This window comes from Lithobates pipiens, unplaced genomic scaffold, assembly GCF_037356315.1.
Source record: "Lithobates pipiens isolate NorthernLeopardFrog02 unplaced genomic scaffold, aLitPip1_a1.2 Scaffold_8, whole genome shotgun sequence".
NCBI lineage: Eukaryota > Metazoa > Chordata > Amphibia > Anura > Ranidae > Lithobates > Lithobates pipiens.
The window spans coordinates 380,938,159-380,963,070 of record NW_027507903.1 but is presented as its reverse complement, the minus strand read 5'-3'; the positions used below and the strand labels follow the sequence as shown (position 1 = coordinate 380,963,070).

Genomic DNA, 24,912 nt, shown 5'->3' with positions numbered 1-24,912 from the left:
AGGTTGAATGCCCGACTATTTAAGCGCTGTTTAGTTAAGTGATCTAAAAAGATCGCAAGGCTAACTTTCTTCTGTGTCTGTTTACTTTATCTTTGTTCATGTTTAACTTTTTTGATTCTCTCGATAGTGTGGGGAGTGCTGATATTTTTACTCTTGTATTGTTACCCCACGGTACAACAGTCTTTGTTTGTTTACATGTTTTGTGCTGCGTATTCCTAAGAAGAAGATAAGAAGTCATTCTTCACATTCTCATGATCTGTGTGTCTGTTAAAAAAAAAAAAAAAAAGAGGAACGCACTGAACTCACTCTCCCCCTCCCCCTTCCCTCATGTGTGCAATGCTGATTCCTGTCTTAAAGAAGTTGTAAAAGTTAACCCTTGACTAGCTATGACAATACAGAAGGGTTATATTGTAAATATTGAAACTTAGCATAAAAGAGAAAAAAAAAAAAAAAAAGGTACACTGATAACACCAGGTTGCTTTATTATTTTAGCATGCCATGGTGTTACAGGAAGCAAGTGGCAGAAATGGTTTATATTTTGGGTAGCTGGGAAAACGTGAAGGTAGATTGCACTGTGGAGTGAATAGAATGTTGTAGAATTATTATCAGGTGGCTTGATGAATGTGAAAAGAAAAAAAAAAAAAAAAAAAAAAGAAGGAGGCTGAGAAAGTTTTCATTACTATGATGGTCAAGAAGCGGTTTCTCGGAAACAAGAAAATGCAGATTGCCTGACAGAGGTCAATTTGTGCATCTGTGAAAATATTAGGACTTTTGGTGGGAAAGAAAGTCTGAATAATAGTCTTAAAGTAAATATTTATATTGGATGAGTTATTTTTAGAATTCACAGACTTTCAACTGTGAAGTGTTAATGATACAATGCTGTTTATATTTGGGTACATTTATAAAGTCAAAAGGCTAAGTTCTGAATCAGAATACTAAAAATTAATTAAAAAGAAAGTTCTATTTTGGGGCCCAGTGGATAAGCTTAAATTGTTAGGACCCAAAGTTCAAAAAAGGTATGGGTTGGAAATGGCGGAGTATTGGCTTCAGCATGCTAGAATTAGAGTAGAAGGAAGAACAAAGGAAAAATGCCAAGCCCAATTGTCCCTAGTGGACAAAGAGGATGATCTCATCTGCTATACCCAGAGACCACCTCCTTATAATGGTCCTCCCCTTCAGGTGCAAGTAACTGCCCAGAGTAACACCTTCCCTGTGACATCCACCCCTGTCAAAGGAAACGCCTCTGAACAAAACCCCAACTCCACTTCCTCAATCTCTCCAGACAGTAGTTCAGTCCTGAAGATGAACAGATCGATACTTGAAACATTAACTGATGCCATAACTCATGCACTAGGTGCCCCAGCAGGAGCCAAGAGACTAAGTAAACCTCCTATTAGGTATGGTGTGGAGGACGGTGAGGAATATCCCTTGATAGAGGTCCCAAACCCAAGGGGAGGACAGAATAATGCAATGGACCAGCCATATCCCTTGACTATGACTGTTTTTTGACCATGGACTGACAGTGATATACAAAAGGCTACAGAACACATAAAACATCCAAAATTAGGTCCAGCTGAATTCATTGAAAACATAGAGGGATTACGCAACAGTTATAAATTGAATGGGGTGGAAGTAGAGATAGCCCTGAGGAGAGTATTAGGATCAGATTGGGCTTCGGTAAAGGGGGATTGGGACCCCTGCGCCCCAGCAAATGCACATGGACGGGGAGGGGGATCCATTGCCTCCAGAAAGCCCAGACTTAGGGAACAGGTTGACTGCCTTACTGAACAGATGCCAGCTTAGATGGGTACAACGGACCGATTGGCAAAAAAATAAAATAAATATGGACAGTACAAGAAGACAAGGAAAGTGTCAGTGACTACCTAAATAAATTACGAGAGATTTTTAGAGTGTTCTCCGGACTCCCCGAAGCGGAGGATGTGAATAGTGCATATCAGCAACAGCTAAATATTGCTTTTTTTAAATGGATTGAAACAGGGTCATAAGGATTACATTGTTAAAAACATGGTTACTTACCAAACTGCATCAGTTTTAGATGTTTTACAATATGCTAAGCATTCTGAGAAGTATTTGAAAACAAAGGCAAAAAAGAATGTGAAAGTAAAGGTTTTTGTGCAAGGTGATGAAGGAGAGGAGGATGCAGAAGAGTACACTGCTGAGGCAGAACCAGAGGGGTCTCATAGCGGGAGAGGCACAGGTGGTTTTAGAGGAAGGACTACTCTACAAAATTAGACAGTGCAACTAGAGCACTTCCACCCTGTGTACAAGCACTGGTAGCAGCAGCGGTGTAGTGGTTAGGACTCTCACCTAGCAGTGAAAAGGGTCGCTGGTTCGAATCCCAATCATGACACTTCCTGCCTGGAGTTTGCATGTACTCCCTGTGCCTGCGTGGATTTCCTCCGGGTGCTCTGGTTTCCTCCTGCACTCCAGGGACATGCAGTTGGGTTGATTGGCTTCTGTCCCGGGTTGGCCCTGGTATATGAATGGGGACGTTGGATCCTTGAGGGTAGAGACCAATGTGAGTGTGCAATGTACAGGGGTAGGGGCTAGACACTCACTTAGGCTGAACCGGATGGACTGGTGTCTTTATTCAACTTTACTAACTATAAAAAGGTACCACATGCAGTGTCTGTTATCCTGTTACAACAAAAGGTATCACATTTGAGCCCAGCACGACACCTTTCCTGTATGACAATACTCTTTACACAACCTCACTTAACAATACAGAGGTGTACTACATTAAACCCATCCACACTACTACCACTTCCTACTGACGGGTATAAACATGACTGCACTGCTGCAATCGCTGAAAAGGTACTGCCACAAAGTGATCTGAAAGATGTACCATTATCTAACCCTGACATGATACTTTTTGTTGATGGTTCTAGTAAGAAAAATCCAGATGGCACAAATGCAACAGGATATGCAGTAGTGACACAGGATGAGATTTTGGAAGCGGGGCCACTACCAAAACATTATTCAGCACAAGTTGCAGAACTTGTAGCACTGACAAGAGCATGCATACTGTCAGAAGGAAAATCTGTAACCATATACACTGACAGTCAATATGCCTTTTCAACAGTACATGTTTTTGCACAACAATGGAAAAACAGGGGGATGGTCACCTCCAGTGGTAAACCAATTTCACATACGGACTTCATTTTAGAACTCCTAGATGCAATACAGTTACCAAAAAAGCTTGCAATCTGTAAATGTCAAGCACACACAAAATATATACAGACCCCATCTCAAAGGGAAATAAAAGGGCAGATGAAGCTGCCAAAATAGCGGCACAAGAAACACATAAAATAATGACAGAACGAGAAATCCATAGAGATAGATCATACAGTCCTTACTGATATGCAGCAGTATTGACACATGGAGTAACTCATGCGTCAAACAGGGGGATGACTGAGATGTTTATTTAAAGCGGGAGTCCGCCGGGACTCCGCGTTTTTTTTTTTTTATTATTTTTTTAAAGCCAGCAGCTACAAATACTGCAGCTGCTGACTTTTAAAATAGTGACACTTACCTGTCCAGTGCGCCCGCGATGTCGGCACCCGAAGCCGATCTGTAGATCGTTTCTCGGGTGCTGCCGCCGCCCTCTTGGGTATGGGAATCAGGAAATGGAGCCTTTCGGCTTCATTTCTCGGTTCCCTACTGCGCATGCGCGAGCCGCGCTGCGCAATAAGGACGGTCCCCGCTGCCTCTGGGATCTGTGTGTTTTCCCAGCAGGCAGCGGGGCACTTGCGGAAAGGGGCGGGCACTTGCGGAAAGGGGCGTAATCTACGCCCCTTTCCGCAGAGAGCTATACCGGAAGTGGGTGTATTTACCTGGATTATCCAGGTAACTGCACCCCCCTCCCCCCTGAAAGGTGCCAATTGTGGCGCCGGAGGGGGGGAGGATTCCGATGAGCGGAAGGTCCATTTTAGGGTGGACCTCCGCTTTAAAGGTATGTACAGTCTATGGCTTCACCAACTACTAAAAAAAACTTTTTTGCTGTCAATATGTGCAAGACACAATGCTCAGGGAGGCATAAGACCACAGAAAGGGAAGTTCCCTACACCGCAATATCCATTCCAACACATTTGCATGGATTTTATTGAATTAGACAAATGTGAAAGGAAGAAATATTGTTTGGTAACCAGGCACCCTGACCAAATGGGTGGAGATATTCCCGACAGGAAGTGCAGATGCACAGACAATTATAATGGACCTCATTTTGTAATTAAAAATATACAACATTTGACAGAAGTGATGAGAATTAAAGTGAAATACTATTGTGCCTATCATCCCCAATCAGCTGGATTGGTAGAAAGACATAATGGCATTCTAAAAAGCAAACTGAGAAAAGCTATGGAAGAAATAGGTAAAAATAATTGAATGTATTGCCTACTAGTAGCTGTGACCAGTATGTATATCACACCCCCAAAAGAAGCTTTAAGCCCATTTGGAATGATAAGGCCATATAAGATACCCTTACAATCAAATGAAACACCTAGTGAGCAGTCTGAGCACACACCAGCAGAATACATGTCTAGGTTGTTCATACAAAGGTGTACTAATGATTTTGGTTCTGGTCTAGAAGGTCCAATTTAAGAAGATGAAAAGGTGCATGTGGGAGATTGGGTCTCAATAAAAAGTCATAAGAAAAAAGCAGTGGTACTCCCCAAGGTGGGATGGTCTTTTTAAAGTCCTCTTAACTACCCCTACTGCGATAAGGATTGCAGAGAAGTCTACCTGGATTCACCAGTCCCATTACAAAAAGGTTTTACAGGCAGAATAGGGCCAGATGGCTATAAGGTTCAGAAAATCCGGCTACAAAGGGAGGTCTCACACAAGGTGGGACTTGTCTCAAACCGGTGAAGTCTCCCTCCCCTTCCAATTCCCCTATCCTATCCGCTGGAACTCTGTAGCTGGTTAGGATGAAAGGGACAGTAATTATCCTTGGGTTACTGGTGACTCTAAGAGAGGCATCCATAAGAGGGGGTTATACGTTATGGAAGAGTAGAGGAGCCTTTGGATTGGGAAAGAACAGGAAAAGCATTGAATCTAAAACTTTATAGAGGGAATAACTAGCACTATACTGGTAGACTTCTGTCAGATTGCAGATTGTGGGGATACTACTGGGGCTAGAGGACTTCTATGGGCAGATAAATATATCTGCTGGCTCTGGAATAGAGCAGGATGTCAAGCATGGGATCAGGCCCTGTGGACTACAGCGCATCAAGATTGGGGGTATAATCAACCAGGGGCTAAAAAGAGTGGAATAAAGGAGAGACTCATGATCACAAAAGCGGCCAACTCCCCCTGCACAAATAGTAAGAACTGTAACCAACTATTGATAACATTAAACGAGCCGAGGAAGGAAGATCAGCGGTTGTATTCCATGGGAGCATGGGTGTCAGGAACATTTTTCCTTGAGGTATTACCACCTAATAAAACTAGACAACAGGAAAAGGTAGACTCAGAAGGGAAAGAAGAAGCCATACTAAAAACGAGAGTTAGACTTACCGGTAACTGTTTCTAGGAGTCGTCCAGGACAGCACTAGAGAGATAGGCTCCACCTCCAGAGGCAGGAAACACAAACCAGATCTTTAAAAGGGCGGTCTCCGTCCCTTCCCCTTCAGTCTTGTAACCGGAAACTGCTTCTGTAACGACAAAAACACTTGTCCAGCATTATAATAGCATATAGGGAGGGAATCCATGCTGTCCTCGACGACTCCTAGAAACAGAGTTACCGGTAAGTCTAACTCTCGTTTTCTCTAGTCGTCTGTCCAGGACAGCACTAGAGAGGATCAACGAGAACTTACCAGATTAGGGGGGGGACTACCGCTTGAAGGACCTTTCTCCCAAACGCCTGGTCTTGCGCTGAGATAAGGTCCAATCTGTAATGCTTCATAAATGTCGAGTAGCTTGACCAAGTTGCTGCTCGACAAATTTGCTCTGGTGTTGCTCCAGCTCGCTCTGCCCATGAGGTCGATAGTGCCCGTGTGGAGTGAGCCATGGGGGAAAAAGGACATTCCATTTTCATTCCTTTGTAGGCTTCTACAATAGCTTGTTTGATCCACCTTGCAATTGTATTTTTTAAAGCTTGTGACCCCAATTTTTTACCCGCATGTAAAACAAATAATGCATCTGATTTTCTGATGCTTTTTGACATCTCCAGATACTGTAAGACACACCTCCTTAGGGTTAGTGGGGGATCCACAGAACGAAGGTAAAACAATTTCCTGTGTTCTATGGAACTTTGTTACTACTTTGGGCAAAAACCCAGGGTCCGTGCGCAACACCAGCCTATCTTCAAAAATTTGTAAAAACGGCTTTCACCGAAAGTGCCTGAAGCTCGCTAATGCTGTGGAAATAGCCACTAGGAACACCGTTTTAAGCGTGATCCATTTCAAAGAAAGTTGTTCTTCCCGAGACTTTTTTACCCATCCCTTTAACACAATTGACAGGTCCCATTTGGGTAAAATTTTGAAAGGAACAGGTTTAATCCTGGTCAATCCCTTAAAAAACCTGCTGACTAGCGGGTCTACCGCCAGGGGTTGATCCAAAAAAACAGACAGGGCCGCAATTTGTACCTTTAAGGTACTGATGGCCAGTCCCTTATCTACACCGTCTTGTAAAAACTCCAAGACCGTCGGGATACTTATAGACACCTTTTTAGTGTCCATGAACAAAAAACCTTCCAATACTTAACATAAATTGCTTGGGTTACTTTCTTTCTACTAGAAAGGAGCGTTTTAATTACCCTATCCGAGAGCCCCTTAGACTTCAAGAGACTCTCTTCAGACGCCAGGCCGATAACTTTAGGGTCTGTATTTCTGGCAACAGAACTGAACTCTCTCGGGCAGTATGAGGGGAGGCTCGTCTGTCAGGCCCAGCAGCATTGAGAACCATGGTCTCTTCGGCCAATACGGAACCACCAGTATCAATGTGGTCCGTTCCTGCAAAAACGTCCTCAGGACTAGAGGAATTAGTTTGAATGGGGGAAAGGCATAGCAAGTGTGAAACGCCCAGTTTTGTGCCAAGGCGTCTATCCCTTTTGCCCCTGCCTCCCTCTCTAGGGAGAAGTATACTGGGACCTGGGTGTTCGCTTTCCTGGCGAACAAGTCCACCTCCGGAAGACCCCATTTGCACACTATCAGCTGGAAACTCTCCCTGTTCAGTGACCATTCTGATTCGTACACCCGGTGTCGACTCAAAGTCTGCCAGGTGTTTGTCCACCCCCTTTAGATGGACCGCTGAAACCGATTTTAGGTTTTCTTCTGCCCAATGCATGATCGTACTTGTTAGCTTGATCAAGGACCGGCATCTTGTTCCTCCCTGCTTGTTTAGGTAGGAAACCGCCAATATACTGTCCGAGAGGACCTGTACATGGTGGTCCTTCAGATCCCTGGCAAAAGCCTTTAAGGCTTCCCAGATTGCCTGCAACTCCCTCCAATTGGCCGACCTCTGGGACTGTGTCTTCTCCCAGCAGCCTTGGGCTACTTTCGACCCCAAGTGGGCCCCCCAGCCCCAAGCACTGGCATCCGTGGTAATGCGAACAGACACTGGAGGAGACCACCATAGACCCGTACTAGGTTCTCCTCCCTCTTCCACCACCAAAGAGACCTTCTGGTCTTTGAGGATAGATGGATAGTCCCGTCCAGGGATTCTTGTGTCACGTCCCAGCTTTTCAGGATATTGGCCTGAAGGCACCTGAAATGAGCTCTTGCCCAGGGAACTACAGGGATTGTTGCTACTAACAGGCCCAACCCTGCCATAGCTGATCGGATGGAAATTGTCCGATTGGACTGCAAAAAAGGTTACAGTCTCCTTCACCTTTTCTACTTTTTCCCCTGTGAGGAAGACTTTCTGTGACACTGAATCTACCAGAAAACCTAGATACTGTATGGCCTGTGTTGGTATCAAGTGCGACTTTTCTTTGTTTACCAACCACCCCAGCCTTTTTAGGCAAGAGATGGCTACCCTCAGATCTCCCTGCAGTTGGAGATTTGAGGGGCTGAAGAATAAAAGGTCATCCAAGTATGGTATGACAGCGATCCCTTTCAACCTTAGGGGGGCCAACGCTTCTGCCAAGACCTTGATAAATATCCTGGGAGAAGAAGACAGACCGAATGGCAGAGCCCTGAATTGGAGGTATCGAATCTGTCCTCCCCAAAGAATCGCTATCCTCAAATACTTTTGAGAGTCTTCTCGGATCGGGATGTGTAGATACGCGTCCCTTAGATCGAGAGAGGCCATGAAACAATTTGGAGGGAGTACTGATCTCACTGTAAAAATTGTTTCTATCCGGAATTTCTTGTAAGTTACCCACTCGTTCAGTAACTTCAGATTCAAAATCAACCGGAATTTGCCTGACGGTTTCTTCACTACAAACACGTGCGAATAGAAACCGTAGTTTATTTCTTGTGTCGGGACTGGCACTAGATCCCTCTGGTCTATTAAATCGCCAATTTGCGACAGCAAAGCTGTCGCTTTCTGGGGATCCTTGGGAGGCTTGGTCAGACACATCCTTGTAGGTGGGATGTGCTTGAACTGTATTTTGTAACCCTCCCCGATGTTCCTCAGAATAAAAGAATTTGGGGTAGTCTTTTGCCACTGTGGGAGGAACTGCCCCAGTCTTCCCCCCACAGGAACCAAGTCACTGGCATTTAGTGTTTTTTTTAGAAGAGGAAAAGATTGCCTGTTTTCCTCCCACCCACTGTTTCTTAGGGGTTGACTCTTTAGGGGTCTGTCCTTGTGACTGTCCCTGCCTTTGAGGACGAAAAAAGCGTTTACCTGTAGTCTTTTTGGGTTTGACAGGAAAGGCCTTCTTGTCCGCAGTACGGTCCAGGACTTTCTCAAGATCCTGTCCGAACAAGAGGTCTCCCTCAAAGGGGATGCCACATAACCTCACTTTTGAGGCCGAGTCTCCTGACCAAGACTTCAACCAAAGTGCCCTGCGAGATGAATTTACGAGGGCAGCGGTCCTGGCTGACAATTTAACAGACTCTGCAGAGGCATCTGCTATATAACCTGCTGCTTTATGTAGCATACGAAGGGAATCCAGAATTTCCTTTCTGGAGGTCCCCCCTTCCAAATGGCCTTGTAATTGTTCCAGCCAGAGCTCCAAGTTGCGAGCCACTATTGTCGTGGCCATCGCAGGTTTTAAATTAGTCATGGTTACTTCCCATGACCTCTTCAGCAGTACCTCCACCCTTTTGCCCATGGGTTCCTTGAGAACACCCATGTCCTCAAAGGCGAGGTCTGTTGATTTTGCACACTGGGAAAAAGCTGCATCTACCTTGGGCACTTTGTTCCAAACACAAGAGGGGTCCTCGCTGAAGGGGAATCTCCGCTTCATACTTTTTAGGAAAAAATAGCTTTTTCTCTGGCTCCTCCCACTCTCTTGATCGAATCTATCAGTGTGCTATGAACCGGAAAGACCCTAACTGAATCTGCCTTTAGGGTTTGATACATCCGGTCATGCAAGGACAGGGAGACTGGCTCTTCTCTAATTTCGAGCGTCTCATAGATCACCCCCAATAAGGCATCAACCTCCTCGAATGAGAGCCTGTATCTGGGAGAGCTTGACCCTTGAACAGGAACATCTCTGGATGATGCCGCCTCACTTAGGCCATCCAGAGAATCAAATTCCTCTTCCCCTGATTCGTCACCTTCCACTGGGGTGGAAGCAGGGGGAACTGCGGTTGGTTTTGGGATTTCAAGGTTCGCTAACATAGCTTTGATGGACTCCATTTCTTTCTGTACTCCAGAAATCAAATCCTTACAAGCTCCCGTAGCTTTCTTATAGACCAATTTGTCTATGCATGGTTTACAAAGTGGCTTAGACCATCCTTCTTTTAATTTACTCATACATGAAGGACATCTCTTCTTCCCCCCTGACCTCTCTGGTTCTTTGGGCAGAGCCTAAGGCAAGAGAAGGAGAGAAGAAGGAAGGGAAAAACAGACAAGCCAACGTCAGCGAAACCTTAGCAAAAATAGGACGCCTTCACCAAACACCTATGTGCACCCCACCAACCACTAACAGGATTCGCAAGACTCTTTAGTCCGGATCCTGTTTAAGAGAGGGAGGGAGGAAAAACACACCTGGACCATTTCAGAATGCCTTTGCATTGATTAGTCCATCACTCCCCCTCCCCCTCTCTCCCAGCCCTGTAGGTACAAGACACCTCTGTGTTTGCCTACCTGAGCTGGTTCGGCTCCACTGCCACACTCCACTGCATCCATATTCGATCATAATCTTGCCTAACCATCTGGAGGCTTTTCCCTTCGTAAGAATTGCAGCACGAACGCTATGTGGCCGAGGCTTTTTAAAATAGCCGCCAAGGTCCCGAACGTCCACGTTCGCCGCACGACCCGGAACCGGTAGTGGATCCCCGGAAGTCCTCTATCCTCCTCCTGCGTTCCACAGGCCGGAACTCGATGCCTGTGCCCGCCCAATTTTGAACCTATCGTCAGACGGGGAAACGACAGCCCTCCCCGGGCTTCAGAAGGAGAACGCCGGTTCGTAGCTGCTGTCAACCCGACCGGAGGACTTCACATGTCTGTTACCAACAACAGGTACCCAGAACTCCTTCCCCGTCTCTTATGGGCAATCCCACCATCAGGGGAAGGAGAGCTCCTGATCCAGCCTCCTCCTCCGGTGGAGGAAACACAAAGACTGAAGGGGAAGGGATGGAGACCGCCCTTTAAAGATCTGGTTTGTGTTTCCTGCCTCTGGAGGTGGAGCCTCTCTCTCTAGTGCTGTCCTGGACAGACGACTAGAGAAATAGAAGTTCTGAGTAAAACTATAAGATTCACTAACCTAACAATAGAAGATGCCATAGCTTTGGAGACGGGCTACCAAGAAAAAATAAAAAAATGAGTGGTCAGAATGGTTGAGGTACACGGTTAGAACTCTGAAAAAGGAAAACGGTTTGGTTTGTGCAGGAGCCAGACCACATTTAGCAACAGTTCCTTTTCCTCTAGATCACAATACAGATCCAGAAGGTTTAAAATGTATGTTGCAATTGTATAAAAAGAGCTATAAATCTGAAACAAATTCTACTTGTTACAGATTGAGTTTGTTGTTTCCCCCAGTACAGAGACCTCAGATACCTCCAGCGGTTACCGCTTATCCGGGCAACTTTACTTGTTTTGCACTCCCAGGGAACCATAGCGCGGTGGATCTTGGGTCACTACCCGATGACTACTGTGTGGAGAGGATTAACACGGACAACGGTGACTGGGTTGAACATGATATTCAGAGAGCTGATGTCTGGTGGATGTGTGGGGATAAGAAACTGCGAGCTAGACTACCGGCCAATGCCCAAGGGGATTGCGCTATGGTCCAGCTGGCTATGCCCCTAAGAATCCTGTCAGAATACCCGTGGACTAAGAGTCACCGACAGTATCGGAGGGACACCTCTCCCTTGGGGTCATTTGACTCTCAGATCTACATAGATGAGATTGGGGTTCTTCGCGGGGTGCCGGATGAGTTTAAAGCCAGGAATCAGGTGACAGCTGGGTTTGAGTTTCTTCTCTGGTGGGTGACTATAAATAAAAATGTTGACTGGATTAAAATATATATATATATATATATATATATATATATATATATATATATATATATATATATATATAAATATATAAATATAAATATAAATAAAACCAACAATGATTTGTAAACTATACTAGGGATGCTGTGAAGGGCCTAGCAGAATAGTTGGCCCCCACATCTCTAATGGCCTGGCAGAACCGAATGGCTTTAGATATGGTCCTAGCTGAAAGAGGAGGGGTATGCAAAATGTTTGGTAGCATGTGTTGTACCTTTATCCCTAACAATACAGCTCCTGGAGGGACAGTGACCAGAGCCTTGGAAGGACTGACTGCACTATCGAATGAATTGGCGGAAAACTCAGGTATTAATGATCCTTTCACAACCTGGCTTGAAGGATGGTTCAGTAAATGGACTGGATTTATCACATCATGTTTGATCTCAATCGCTGTGGCTTTGGCTGTTTTGGTCACTTGCGGATGCTGCTGCATTCCCTGTATTCGAGGACTTTCACAAAAACTGATTGAAACTGCAGTCTCAAGAACAATGTATCAAACCCTCTCTACCTCCGAGGAGACCTATGTGGACATTGAAGCTCAACTTAATGACATACAGTCCGAAAGTGTATAACACAGGGACTATCATCGAAATGTGTTGAGATAAAATAGTCACACAAAGAGGAGGGAATGTTCGAAAAGTTTTAAATGTTTATTGTGTGACTATTAGAAAAACAATATTCCTGAGACCGATTTTTAAAAACTTACTTCTGAGCACATTATTGTATTAACTTGTATTGTTTTGTCTTGATTAACTCCATAGTAAGTTGTAGGATGATTAGATTTAACTAAATATGATAGCCAAAATAAAAGTACCAGTTCGTACCATGACACGTTATTTATGTTTCCTCAGCCAATAGAAGCATAGAGGTGGTATTCTTGTAGGGTATGAGGAGGGGGGACACATTCTTTTTGGTAGACATTTTTCTTCAGCTTTTGTCCTGTAAGCATGTCTCTCTGTTGTGGGCCACATCAGAAATAAATTGTCTGCTTCTCAATACATCTGGAGTTTTGACTGATCACAAGAGAAGATTCCTAACAGACTCATCCTCACTGTCCGAACGGTCCTGGTCAGCATCATCTGACAAGACAGAGCAGGGGTCACCGGCCTCAGCAGGACCTGAGTCAGAGCTCTCCCCAGAGGACGGAGGGGCAGGGGTCGCTTTTTCGCACCTTTCTTCCCACATACCGCCTCTATCTTGGCAACAAACGAATTGAGGACCGCCGTAAGGGTGTCCATAGGGACCGCGCATTCCACAGGTGACCCGGTTGCAAATGCCTGGATTTCAGGGGAAGAAACACCAGTTTCTGAAGCCATGCTGACCCTACCCTGTCTGCCAACCGAAGGGGACTTAGGACAGTGACAGTCCCACCCTCCTTGCTGCCGCTGACTGAGGGGCTCTAACCCGCTGGACTCACCACTCTGGGCAGTTCCGCGCTGTATTACTGCAGTGCCTGATGATCCCCAGCACTCCCAGATACAGAGATAGCAAAACTGTGTCAGTGGCCGGCCGGTCGCACGATCGTTGAACAATCGGTGAGCGATCTGACACGTGTCCAGAATCACAGGATAAACCTCCTAACGCTCTATGATGACCAAACAGGAAGCTGAGGGCACAGGGGCTGTTGCTAGAGCACAAAAGCGTGGTTCGGCTACAAGAAAATGGCCACCAGTGTTCTAATAGAGAATCACTAGGAAAATGGGCGCTTGAAGCCAGAAGCATGTCTGACCCTTGCCCATACTTAAAATGGCCGCCGATCAGCACTGAGAGGCTAGAGAGAACATGTGGCAGACACAGCGCTGCACCAATACAGGGGCAGACTACACAGGCATCCAGCAGGACTAAGCTGCAGGACCCAGGCACCCAGCACAGCTAAACCCCCAGGTGAGAGCCCAGGGCACACACACACACACCGCTCAGCACATGTACAGCCCCCCCGTGAGAGGGGGAAAGGAGGGAAGTTAGGGACCAGGGAGAGAAGAGAGGGGGTGAGGGGGCCCCCCGAATCGACCTCCCAGGGAATGCCCAGCTGCTCCACCCTGCCGAGACAGGGAGAGCTGTACTTACCAGTCGTGAAGAGCTGAGAGACATTCCATGGTAGTCAGCTCCTGATCAGTACAGGGAAGACTACTGGCCCGGCATACTGTGACGCAGACATCAGTAGCCCAGTCATATGTATGCCCTGGAGCATAAAGCTCACCGACCACCTCTGGAGCTGAGGTATGTCGTGGCCTGCAGAGCCATAGCTGCGACCTGCACACGCTCGATGGCTGGACTGGGGAGACTACAAGGATAAGTGAACCAGCCTGTCACCCAGCCAGCTGTTGATAGAAGATCACAGGATCATTCATCTTGTGCAAAAAGCCAAGCTTCTGCATTAAAAAAAAAAACAACAAAAAAAACACAGACCTATAGGTCCGCAGGGTTCCTAGGTCTATCTCCTTCGCTAGGCTATATATACATACATACATACATACATACACACAGCCCTCGAAAAAAATCCACTCGCCTGCTCGCATTTTGCGACTGGATTTTGATGGCTGGCGAGTGTGTGTTGCCTGGGTGTGGACGAGCACCACTGGCAGCCTGGGTTTGTCAGAGTCATCGTAGGGGAAGAGAGAGGAGAGGAGAGCCATCACCGCCTGGTTGATCAGGGCGCAGGGAACATAACGGCTTTAATTTCAATAGCTGTGGCTTCCACGCTGTGCGCCGTCATATACAGCCCCTCCCTCTTGTCCAGGCACTTTGATAGACAGATCACCCGTCCCAGGATTGGACAGGCGATCTGTCTTTCAAAGTGCCTGGACAAGGTGGAGGGGCAGTATGACGGTGTGCAACACACAGCAATTAAAGCTGTTATGTTCCCTGCGCTCTGGTCAACCAGGTGGCGGTGGCTCTCCTTTCTCTTCCCCTACACAGGTAGGCTGCACTGGGGACACGGCTGCATTGGGGGCACAGAAAAACTTGTTAATATCTATTTTTATAAATGTAATTCTGCATAAAACATTTAAGTGTCTGGCCAAAATGAGAATTACAATTTTTTTGCTTATAATAAAAAGATCACGATTCTCGCAACGTAAAATCTTTCACATTATACAAACTTTGAACTTGATGGACATGTGTCTTTTTTCAACCTGACTATGTAATCCATGAAAGTAATTTAAAAAAAAAAAATGCATTTGAAAGACCACTGTAACATAAAATATTGCATCAAGCACCATTTTATTCTCTAGGGTGTCTACTAAAATATATAGCAAAAAAATTAATAAAAAGATTTTAACTTGAAACCAACAAATGTCAGAAAAAGGTTTAGTGTTTAAGTGGTTAAATTTTTTGCATTTAGGCTCGGTTCACACAGGGGCGGCACGACTTGCAGCGCGACTCACAGACGCGACCTGCAAACGACTTCAGTGGCGACTTGCAAAACGACTTCTGTATAGAAGTTAATGCAAGTCGCCTGAAGTCGCCCCAAAAGTAGTACAGGAACCTTTTTTCTAAGTCGGAGCGACTTGAGTCGCTCCTATTAGAACGGTTCCATAGTACAGAATGGAGCGCGACTTGTCAGGCGGCGAAGTCGCCTGGACAAGTCGCCCCTGTGTAAACCGAGCCTTACGCACAAAGTCTATTCCATTGACAAATTGTTACAATGGTTAGGCCTCATGCACACGGACATTTTTACAGCCGCTTTTTTGAGCTTTTTTTGCAGCTTAAAAATGGGCTGTCCATGTTAGTCTATGGCTTCATGCCCACCTAGGCGTTTTTGAGCTGCAAATGGCATAGGCGTTTTTAAGCTGTAAAAAAAACCCAGGACCAGTGCGTTCCGTGGCGTGGAGCTAGAGCTGTAAAAATGTGAATCGCGGGAAAACGCGCAAAAACACGCAACATATTTTCTTTGTTTTCTGAGTGCTATAGCCAAGAGATGTGTTTCTTAAAAAACGCTACTTAACGCAAAAAAACGCACAAAAACGCGCAAAAACGCCAATGCAAAACGCGGTAAAAATCAAGTTTTTAACAACGATTTTTCCAGGCGTCGGAGCTAGCTTTGCAGCCAGTTTTTTAAAGCGTCCGTGTGCATGAGCACTTATACTTAAGCTCAACTGATAAACAATGTTGTGATTCTTGGCAGACTGCCCAGTTTTTCTCTTACTTTCTTTTGAATGTTGTGGCTTCAGAACAGCAGAGAGAATTCTTTGCATAGAAAGAATTGTGAAACACTTTAGTCAGGATCCCGATAACGATTCTTGAAGATTAATTGTGCAGAGATAGAGTTATGAATAGAAAATATATTCTATTTCTTTATTTTGTAGATCAGCCCTCAAAAATTGCACTTGCATTTGGAGGGCTGGCGAGCTATGGCTGCCTGGAGTGGGGGGGGGGGGGGGGCACCTCCAGCAGCCTGGGTGGAATGGGAGTCCTTCTCCCAGCGAACGCAGAGGGGGAAGAGCGAGAGGCGCACAGCGCAGGGAACACAACGATAATGGCTTTCATTTCACATTGCCATGTTCCCCGCCAATCGCTGTCAGATAAAGCCTCGTCCCCTGGTCCCAGGACTTTGATAGACAGAAAGCTGTTATCGCTGTGTTCCCTGCACTGTGCTCTGATCATCCGGGTGGCTCTCTTGTTCCTCTCCTCCCCTGCACAGGTAGGCGGCATGGTGGGCACGGATAAAGTTATTAATATTTATTTTTTAGAACTTAATTCTCAATAAAACATTTAAGTGTCATTTAAGGAGATAATTTTTGAGAGCATGTTCAGGTGTGGGGCAACTGGTGGCGAGTAACTTGAGGCCTGTCTAGTAGCCCAGGATTGAGCCCCGTTGTAGACTCTATAACTTTTGCACAAACCAATCAATATACTTTTGTTGCTCTTTTTTTGTTTAGACCCCTTTCACACTGGCGCGCCCATAGCGCCGGCAGCAAAACGCTGCTTTTTTTAGCGCCCGTTTTACCGTCAGATTTGCAGCGCATTTGGCCGCTAGCGGGGTGCTTTTACCCCCGCTAGCAGCCGAGAAAGGGGTAAAACCGCCCGCAATAGCAGCGTCTTGCCGCCGGTAATGCAGCACTGCCCCATTGATTTCAATGTAGAGCAGCGTTGGAGGAGCGGTAAACACACCGCTCCTTCACTGCTCCAAAGAAGCTGCTGACAGGACTTTTCCTGATGTTCTGCCAGCGCACCGCTCCAGTGTGAAAGCCCTCGGGCTTTCACACTGGAATGAATGGAGCAGCAGTTTGAGGGCGGATTGCAGGCGCTATTTCTAACACTATAGCGCCCGCAAAACGCCCTCGGTGTGAAAGGGTTCTTATAGCGCAAAAATAAAAACCTGCAGAGATCACCACCAAAAGAAAGCTCCATTTGTGGGGAAAAACAAAGGACATTAACTTTGGGTGCAGTGCTGCACGACCGCGCACTTGTCAGTTAAAGCGAAGCGGTGCTGAATTGCAAAAAAATGGCCTTGTCATTCAGCAGTCAAATCTTCTGGGGCTGAAGCAGTTAATGTACTCTGGACTTTTTACAACCTCTCCTGAACGATTTAACTTGACAGATAGTAACCATGTTTAAACCGTCCGTTTTGCCACGTTTACATGCCACATTTAGCCAAGTTTGCATTTGAAAAATAAAACTAATTCTCAAAAATAAAAAACGCCTGTAAACGAAACATGGCTAAAACGTGAGTTACCGCGTTTAGCGATTGGAATGCCTCTAAACTCAGCACCTAAACAAATTTTTTTTGCTTTCCAAAAAAGGCCTCTAAACTCAACTGCCTAGAAAAGACTAGAAACGACCCGATTTACATGTACTGATAACAGAGGAGAGTTCAGGAGCAGTTGAAAAAAAAAAATGACCAACTGCTCCTAAGGCCCCTTTCACACATGCGGATGGTATGTCCGTATTTCATCCATCCGTTTGCGGATGAAATACGGGCCATACATTCATCCCTATGGGATAGCGGGTGTCTGCGGATGAGCATCCGCAGACACCCGCTATTGTCCGCCTCCGCAATTGTCCGATTCTGCAGACGGAGGAAAATCCTATTTTTCTGTCCGTCTGCAGAGCGGATCGGATGAACACTGACACACGGTCCGTGCTCGTCCGATCCCCATAGAGGAGAGCGGAGAGCTGACAGGGCGGTCCCCGCACAGTGTGCGGAGACCGCCCTGTCCGCAGCCGGCTCAGCGGGGACAACGGAGCGATCCCCGCTGAGCGAGCGGATCATCACGGGGCGGATCTTTACTGATCCGCCCCGTGTGAGAGAGGCCTAAGGCTGCATTCACACCTGAGCGTAGCGTTTTCAAGCAGAAAATCGCGCAAATTTACAGAGATTTTGCGGCTTTTTTTACCGCGATTCACTGCATTTTTTACCGCGATTTTGTGCAGGGCAAAAGGTCACCAATGTTAAAAGAAGAAAAATGCCCAAATCTGCTAGATTTGAGCGACAAAAAAGGGTCCAGAACTTGTTTGAGCTTCAGGCGACATGGAGTGGAGATGTGAACCATCTCCATTGAGAATAATAGATTTTTTTTCCCCCCTCTAGCGTTTTGTAGCTTCAGGTTTCAAGCTACAAAACGCTCAGGTGTGAATGGGGTCTCAATGTCCATTTAGCAGCAGCGTACAAGAGGCCTTAAAGGAGAAGTCCAAACTAAGCTCGTTTGGCTGGGCTTCTCCTATGGATCACAAGAGCGCAATTCATTTTGCACTTCTATTTTTTAAGTCCGCTCTCTGCTGAGGTCACGGATTCCAGTCTAGGCACTACCGCATCATCACGCCAAAGTCTGGATCTGCCAGGTGCCTGGACTGACACCCGTCTCAGCGAGCCGCTGAGAGCCTGAGACAGCCCACTCTACCCCCCTCCACAGCTCAGCGCTCCAATGAGCGAGGGAGAAGTGCAGAGAGCTGGAACTGACAGTCTGCAGCTCTCTGCTCACGGAGCTATGAAAACTATGATCGGTGTTCAATCGCACAGTTCTCACTGCAGAGGCCCCGGAGGACAGGCTTAGCTTCGGACTGAGGCTGCATCCGCCTAAGTACGGTATGAATCTCAAAAAAAAATATTTAAATAAAAAAAAAACATTCTTCTCTTTTAAATAAGGACATATGTGGCCCAATGCATTTTTGGTGCATTCTTGATTCGTTTTACAGTGTTCCAGTACAGGAAAAATGTATCATGTTCTTTTTTTTTCCTAGAACTGGAAGCAATAGTGTAAACTATTCCATTGAAAATATAACCTACTTTCTATGCATAAAAATTGAACTTTGGTGCCTAGAATTTAACTTTACCGAGAATAACTAAAGCGAAGGATTAGACATAGCAGTCTAAAGTGAAGCCATGCTGTACTGTTTTGACATTAGCAGAGTGATTCAAAGTTCGCTTCAGACAACTGATAAGCGTTACCGCATTTCAGAACTAGCACAAAAACGTTTTAGAATGCATGAGGCTTTTCACGTGTACCAACGAGCTCCAAACAACCAGCGATCAGACTAACACGGCTATTAATTAACAACGTCTTTATATTGCAAGCCTTAAGGAACATCGATCTATACCTTTTTTTTTTTTTTTTTTTAAACATAAAGAACACGATTGTCCGACTACAGTCTCTTACACTATAGCAATAGCTGCAGGCAGAGGGATAAACCAAAGATGGCGATCGCAGACGTCCACACTCTAAACAGGGCCTTCAATTTGCCGCACAAGAAAGTAGCCAGTACCTAACATTTCAGTTAAAAAAAAAAGTACTTACCTTTTACAACAAATAAAAAATACTACAGGCACCCGATTTCAAGTTCTGTCTTACCTTTTTCAGCTCTAGGTCTACAGATCCAGCCATCTTTAGTTGCAGTGTGCACGTCTGAATAATGCGGGATGTGATTGGTTGCTTAGAGCCAATACGCCGAGTAAGCATTGACTGATTACGAACAAAGCAAACGGAGGCAACAGCGGAGGTTGTATGTATGTAATTAAAAATAGAAATGTGAATTGTCTGATAGATGCATATAATGACACGTGTACACAGGGAGAATCAGCGCATTTCAAGAGCAACAAAATCGATGTGTTTTGGTTGTTTCTTTTCATTGTTAAATTAAAATGAATAAAACTTAATATGTAACTTGATAATTTAAAGTGGTAGAAAACGCTACTTTTTGTAATGTTGTACATATAGGTAAGCCTAAGTCTTAAAGAGGAAGTAAAGTATGCCTCTTTAATTGTAATTTAACTTGTACTTACTATATAAGCTGACGCATGCGCAATGAAGGAATGGCCGATTCGTGTAGTTTCTTCAGCACCTGTGCCGAGGCCGGCTGCATCCGCGCTCATGCATGGGCGTAACATCTTAGCAGCTCAGTTCAATTAGCACTGGAGCCCACAAACCACGGAAGTAACTCTGGGAAAAGTGTCAGCAGTGTGCGGGCACCACTGGAGGGCATCATTCTAAGACCCCTTTCACATCGATGCAGGCGTTAGCGATAAAGCTTCGCTAGTTTAAGCAGCGCTTTACTGCTGTTATAGCGGCGCTATTCGGGCACTTTCAACCACTCCTAGCGGCCAAAGAAAGGGTTAATATCGCCCGTGTTGCTGAAGTGCTTTGCAGACACTTCAGCAGCTCTGCCTATTCATTTCAATGGGCAGGGCATTTTGTATACACCATTCCCGCACTGCCCCAAAGATGCTGCTTGCAGGACTTTTTTTCCCATCCTGCAAACACACCGCTCCTGTGTGAAAGCACTCGGGCTTACACACTGGGGTGGCTTAAGAGGCGCTTTACAGGTGCTATTTTTAGTGCTAAAAGCCTGAAAAGCGCTTCAGTGTGAAAGGGGTCTTACGTAAGTGTTTCATAATGAGCTAGTATGGGATGCATACTAGCTCATTATGCCTTCGTCTTGCAGGTTTCTTTTGGGAGGGCGGGTTTAGAGATTTACAACCTCTTTAACTGAAGGCAGTGCCAGGACATCTATTCAAGAGCCAGACATCCCAACCTGCAAAAACCCATTTCAGGGAGGTGGCAAATTCATCTGCATGCTTATCCCCTAAATAGGGCTGGGGAAAAAATCGATTTATATCTTGAATCAAGTTGAGAGGTCACATTGATTTTTTTTGATTTTTTTGATTTATTTTTTTCCCAGCACTGACACCGCGCCGGTCCTGAGGTGCTGTGGGCAGGAGTTTTTAGGCGAGGCCACGGTTTCTGGATAGTCTGCGAGGCCGGACGCCACGGACTAGGCCGAAGCCACGGCCACGCCAAAAAACTCATGCCCTCAGCTCCTCAGGACTGGCGCAGTGTCCAAAAAAAAAAAAAAAGAAGAAGCTCTACCCCTAAACATAAATTCCCCCTCCTCCAAGTACAAATCTGCTACTCTGCTGAAATCCTCCCTCTCAGCATTCATATTTGTCGCCCCCCCCCCCAAAAAAAAACACCCCTCCTAGCACAGATCCTCTACCACTAAAATTTCCCCACATAGTATACAGCTTGTCTACCCCACTTCAAATTTCCCTCTCCCAGCACAAATCTTCCCCCTAAATCACCACTCTTAGCACCCCCCCCCCCCCCCTCAAATTTTTTCCAATTTTTTCCTAGAACAATACTTACAGCTTGTACTCCCTAAATTCTCCCCTCCAACACAAACATATGTGCACCAGGGACGTGCGGTGAGGTCAGTAGCTGGTGAGGCACTGGCTAGTATCAAAGCCACATACACCAAGATCGTTAGAGTGAGAGCGATTAATCTAGCACTAGACTTCCTCTGTAACTCTAAACATGTCATCTGTAAAAAACTTTAAAGCATCGCCTATGGAGATTCTTAAGTACTGAAGTTTGGCGCCATTTCACAAGTGTGCCCAATTTTAAAGCATGACATGTTAGATATCTATTTATTCAGTGTAACATCATTTAACATTATACAAAAACATGGGTGTAACTTGTGTGTTTTTTTTTTTTTTTATTCATAAAACTGTTTCTTAACTAACAAAAAAAAAAAAAAGCGTTTGAAAAATTGCTGTGCAAATACTGTGTAACATGAAAAGTTGCAATGACCACCATTTTATTCTCTAGGGTGTCTATTAAAACAATATAAACAATATATATAATGTTTGGGGGCTTTGAGTAATTTTCCAGCAAAAAATAATGATGATGTAGGAGAAGTGTCAGAATTGGCCTGGGTGGTAAGGGCTTGAGTACCATGAGTATGTAATATACAAATAATTATTATATATTGTTTTTAAGGTAATTTACTATATTTTCAAAAACTGTACTCAAGCAGGTGGCTTAACAGACAAATTACTGAAGTTTAAAGTTGTAAATTCTAACCAGTAATTTCACAGTAAGGAGATACTGTAAATAATAAATTATTATCTTATAACATATAGCCTAATAGTATATGATTTAACTTGATTATAACAGTACCTTTTCAATAGCACCAGATTCTCATTCTCCCTCTTAACTGTGTGACAAAAACATAGGATTGTGGGTAAATCTTATACCCATAAACCCATGTTTTTTGTCTTTTAGACATATGCCCCCTTCTGTGATACTGCAATGAGAGGTGAGCCAAGTGTGCCAGATGGTATTTAAACTGGCCGCTCGGTATGTAGCTTTTGACAGGCTGCACAAGAAACCCTGTATCTCTGGAACCATAGATGATAGGAACCCCAAATGTTGACCAGTGGTGGGCGTCATTTTAAAGCTGAACTCATCTTTGGATATAATTTACATAGTTTGTTCAGGCCAGCTTGGCCCAAATTATGTCCCTCACCAACATGTGAGACCACTGAATGTGCAGCATAAATTGTATGTGAAGCTACATACAGCATACAGCGCTGTGTTTTGAGTTTGAGCTGAGCCTTCCAGTCCTATACTCGGAACACAGCAAAGTTTTCAGAGAAGTTTATGTATTCTATCAATGAATACAAATACAAAGCTTCCACTGATTGAGTCAGAGATTGTGACGTCATCAGCCCACTTCTCTGACTCAGCCAACCAGAGGAAGCTTTGTATTCATTGATAGAGTACCCCCCCCCCCCCCATTTTTCTTTTATACTGTTCTTTGAGATGAAAAATAATAATGAATCAGAAATATGAATGATTGTACAATTGATATTTTATAGTGTAGGGAAGATGTGGGATACTCTTTGAAGATACATGCTGGTCTATTTTGATCTATGTACTGTGGATATGACTAGTAATATGTTTTACAATATTCCCTCCCCAGGGTGTATTCTGCGGACCTGATTGGTGACCAGAGGTGGATATGCGGGACCTGAATTCTTATTGGGAGGATAGGTGGAGCTCCACCTGGCATGGTGTCTATCTTGGGGCTAGTGGTGGTTGTTTTTTACCCCACTAGTCCTACCAAGATGGTGGAGTTGACGGTGCTGGCGTCTGGGGGAATCCCCTTCCTTTTTTTCCCCTTTATTCCCTTTATGTTTGTGTGATTTGTTGGGCCCCTTTTGCTGTGATGGACATTGTCCATCAGTGGCGCTGTGCCGGTGCGATCTGGGTTCCCAGCTGTCTGCATGTAATGTGCAGCGACTTTTTGTTTCATCTGCGCACGTGCGCAATTTTGTTTTCTCATATTTATGTTAGAGGATCGGTGCGTCGGCCATGATATCACTCTCACCGAAGTTCCCCCCGGCCAATAAGGATCCCCCTGTACTGCGCAGGCGCAGAACTAAGCACAACAAAGTCTCTGAAAATAGCTGAAGCTGAACACAGTGAGTGTTTCCCCTCTCAAGCTGCAGCAGCTGACCCATATCAGGGTGATAGCGTTGTATGCTGAGTTTTTGTCGCCATACAGACTAGTCAGTGTCTAATGCTGGGTCTGGTGAGCAGTGTGTTATCTGAAGTGGCTATTGGTTTATGGTAGGTGCTTTTTTTGATACTTTTTGACATATGTGTTCTATTGTGGTTTATGTGCCACTACTGAAGTGTCACTTGGTACTTTGAATGTCCATTACTATTATATATATCTTTTATGGTTCTCTTTTATAGTGGCGGTTTTGAACAGGTAAATATCCTTCCTGTCAGCCCTTCCATTATCAATCCTGGGATACTGATCTCTGGTCGGACCATCTCTTGGACTCTATGCAGGAATGTTGTTTTCTCCTTGCCTTTTTGTTTGATATATTTGCAAACAGTGGCTGGTCCTATTTTGGTGATTTTTTGTGGTTATATTCTCTTCTTTCTTTCTTTTGTCCCCCCTTGTATTCCCTTTGCGTTGGGTTACTTGGTTCAGCATGTAATGTTTTTTTTTCTATTTAGGTGTTTGGCCCTTTTTTCCAAGCAGGGCGCTCCCCAATAAGAACTGTTTAATTTATGGCTGTGCTGCTGTTTTGTTAGAACTTGGCATTTGACTATAGTAAGTATATTTGGCCGGAATATTTTTTTGTTCTATTTATTTTATTTTATTTTTTTATTTTTCTAACCTATTCTTCCGTACTGGTTGGTGGTTTCTGATTAGTTTTGTGGATATTATTGCTTGTTTTAACACACATAGGGTCTATTTGGATCCAGTGGATCCAGGTCCTGCGTTTTCTGCCTCTATCCACTCTCCCCATTATTGTGTGGGGCACACGGCTTCCACTTCTCAGTTTCAACTATCTGGGTTCAACAATCGGTGAGTTCATAATACTTTCAGTTATTGAGGGTTATTCTGATACTCTTCATATTCACATGTGATATATGTATACAATATTGGACTGGTGTTTATCTTTAATATATGTATCTCTCCCATCTCTCCAACTTAAGGTTCTATGGTTGCGTATCAATTTTGGTTCTGAAGAAGCTACCTTGCGAAACGCGGAAACCATCTTGTTTCACACATACTGTAACCTTTATCGTTGAACCTTTCGATAACATCCTAGTGTTTTTCTATGTATTCATTTTTCAAATAAATATATAATTAAGTATTATGTGTTTAAATTCCTCTATGGTACCATAATAATCCGTCATGCTGGTTCTTTGTTTTGTAAATTCTATCTAGGATGAGGTAGCTCCTTTAGCTTTTATGTTCACGTTTTTTATTCTAGATAGAATACATTGTTTTTTCTGAATGGCTGAGCGCTGCTGTGATAGACCCTACTGTGTTCCCTGTATGAGAAGTCTCTAGTCGAACGGCACAGTGGTGTAGTGGTTAGCGCTCTCACCTCGCAGTAAAAAGGGTCGCTGGTTCAAATCCCAACCACGACACTACCTGCCTGGAGTTTGCATGTTCTCCCTATGCCTGCGTGGGTTTCCTCCGGGTACTCCAGTTTCCTCCCACACTCCAAAGACATGCAGGTAGGTTAATTGGCTTCTGT

The 24,912-nt window shown here is 44.8% G+C and overlaps 1 protein-coding gene and 1 long non-coding RNA gene across 3 annotated transcripts in view; one reads left to right on the top strand and one right to left on the bottom strand.

The window, feature by feature from the left end:
* The window catches only part of LOC143964144 (prefoldin subunit 1-like), a 280,636-nt gene extending 261,094 nt beyond the window's left edge, over positions 1-19,542 (bottom strand). The window contains exon 1 of the mRNA XM_077473839.1: positions 19,418-19,542. Within this exon, the coding sequence (XP_077329965.1) occupies positions 19,418-19,525 (108 nt within the window). The 5' untranslated portion in view covers positions 19,526-19,542. The remainder of the gene's footprint in view (positions 1-19,417) is intronic.
* Positions 18,486-24,522, top strand: LOC143964145 (uncharacterized). Of its 2 annotated transcripts, none has more exons than XR_013271074.1 (4): positions 18,486-18,654; positions 19,427-19,565; positions 22,827-24,230; positions 24,362-24,522. It is a non-coding gene; the product is annotated as an uncharacterized LOC143964145 (long non-coding RNA). The 2 variants fall into 2 exon arrangements; XR_013271073.1 differs by having other exon boundaries at positions 18,488-18,654; positions 19,427-19,572.
* The last annotated feature ends 390 nt before the right edge of the window (positions 24,523-24,912 follow it).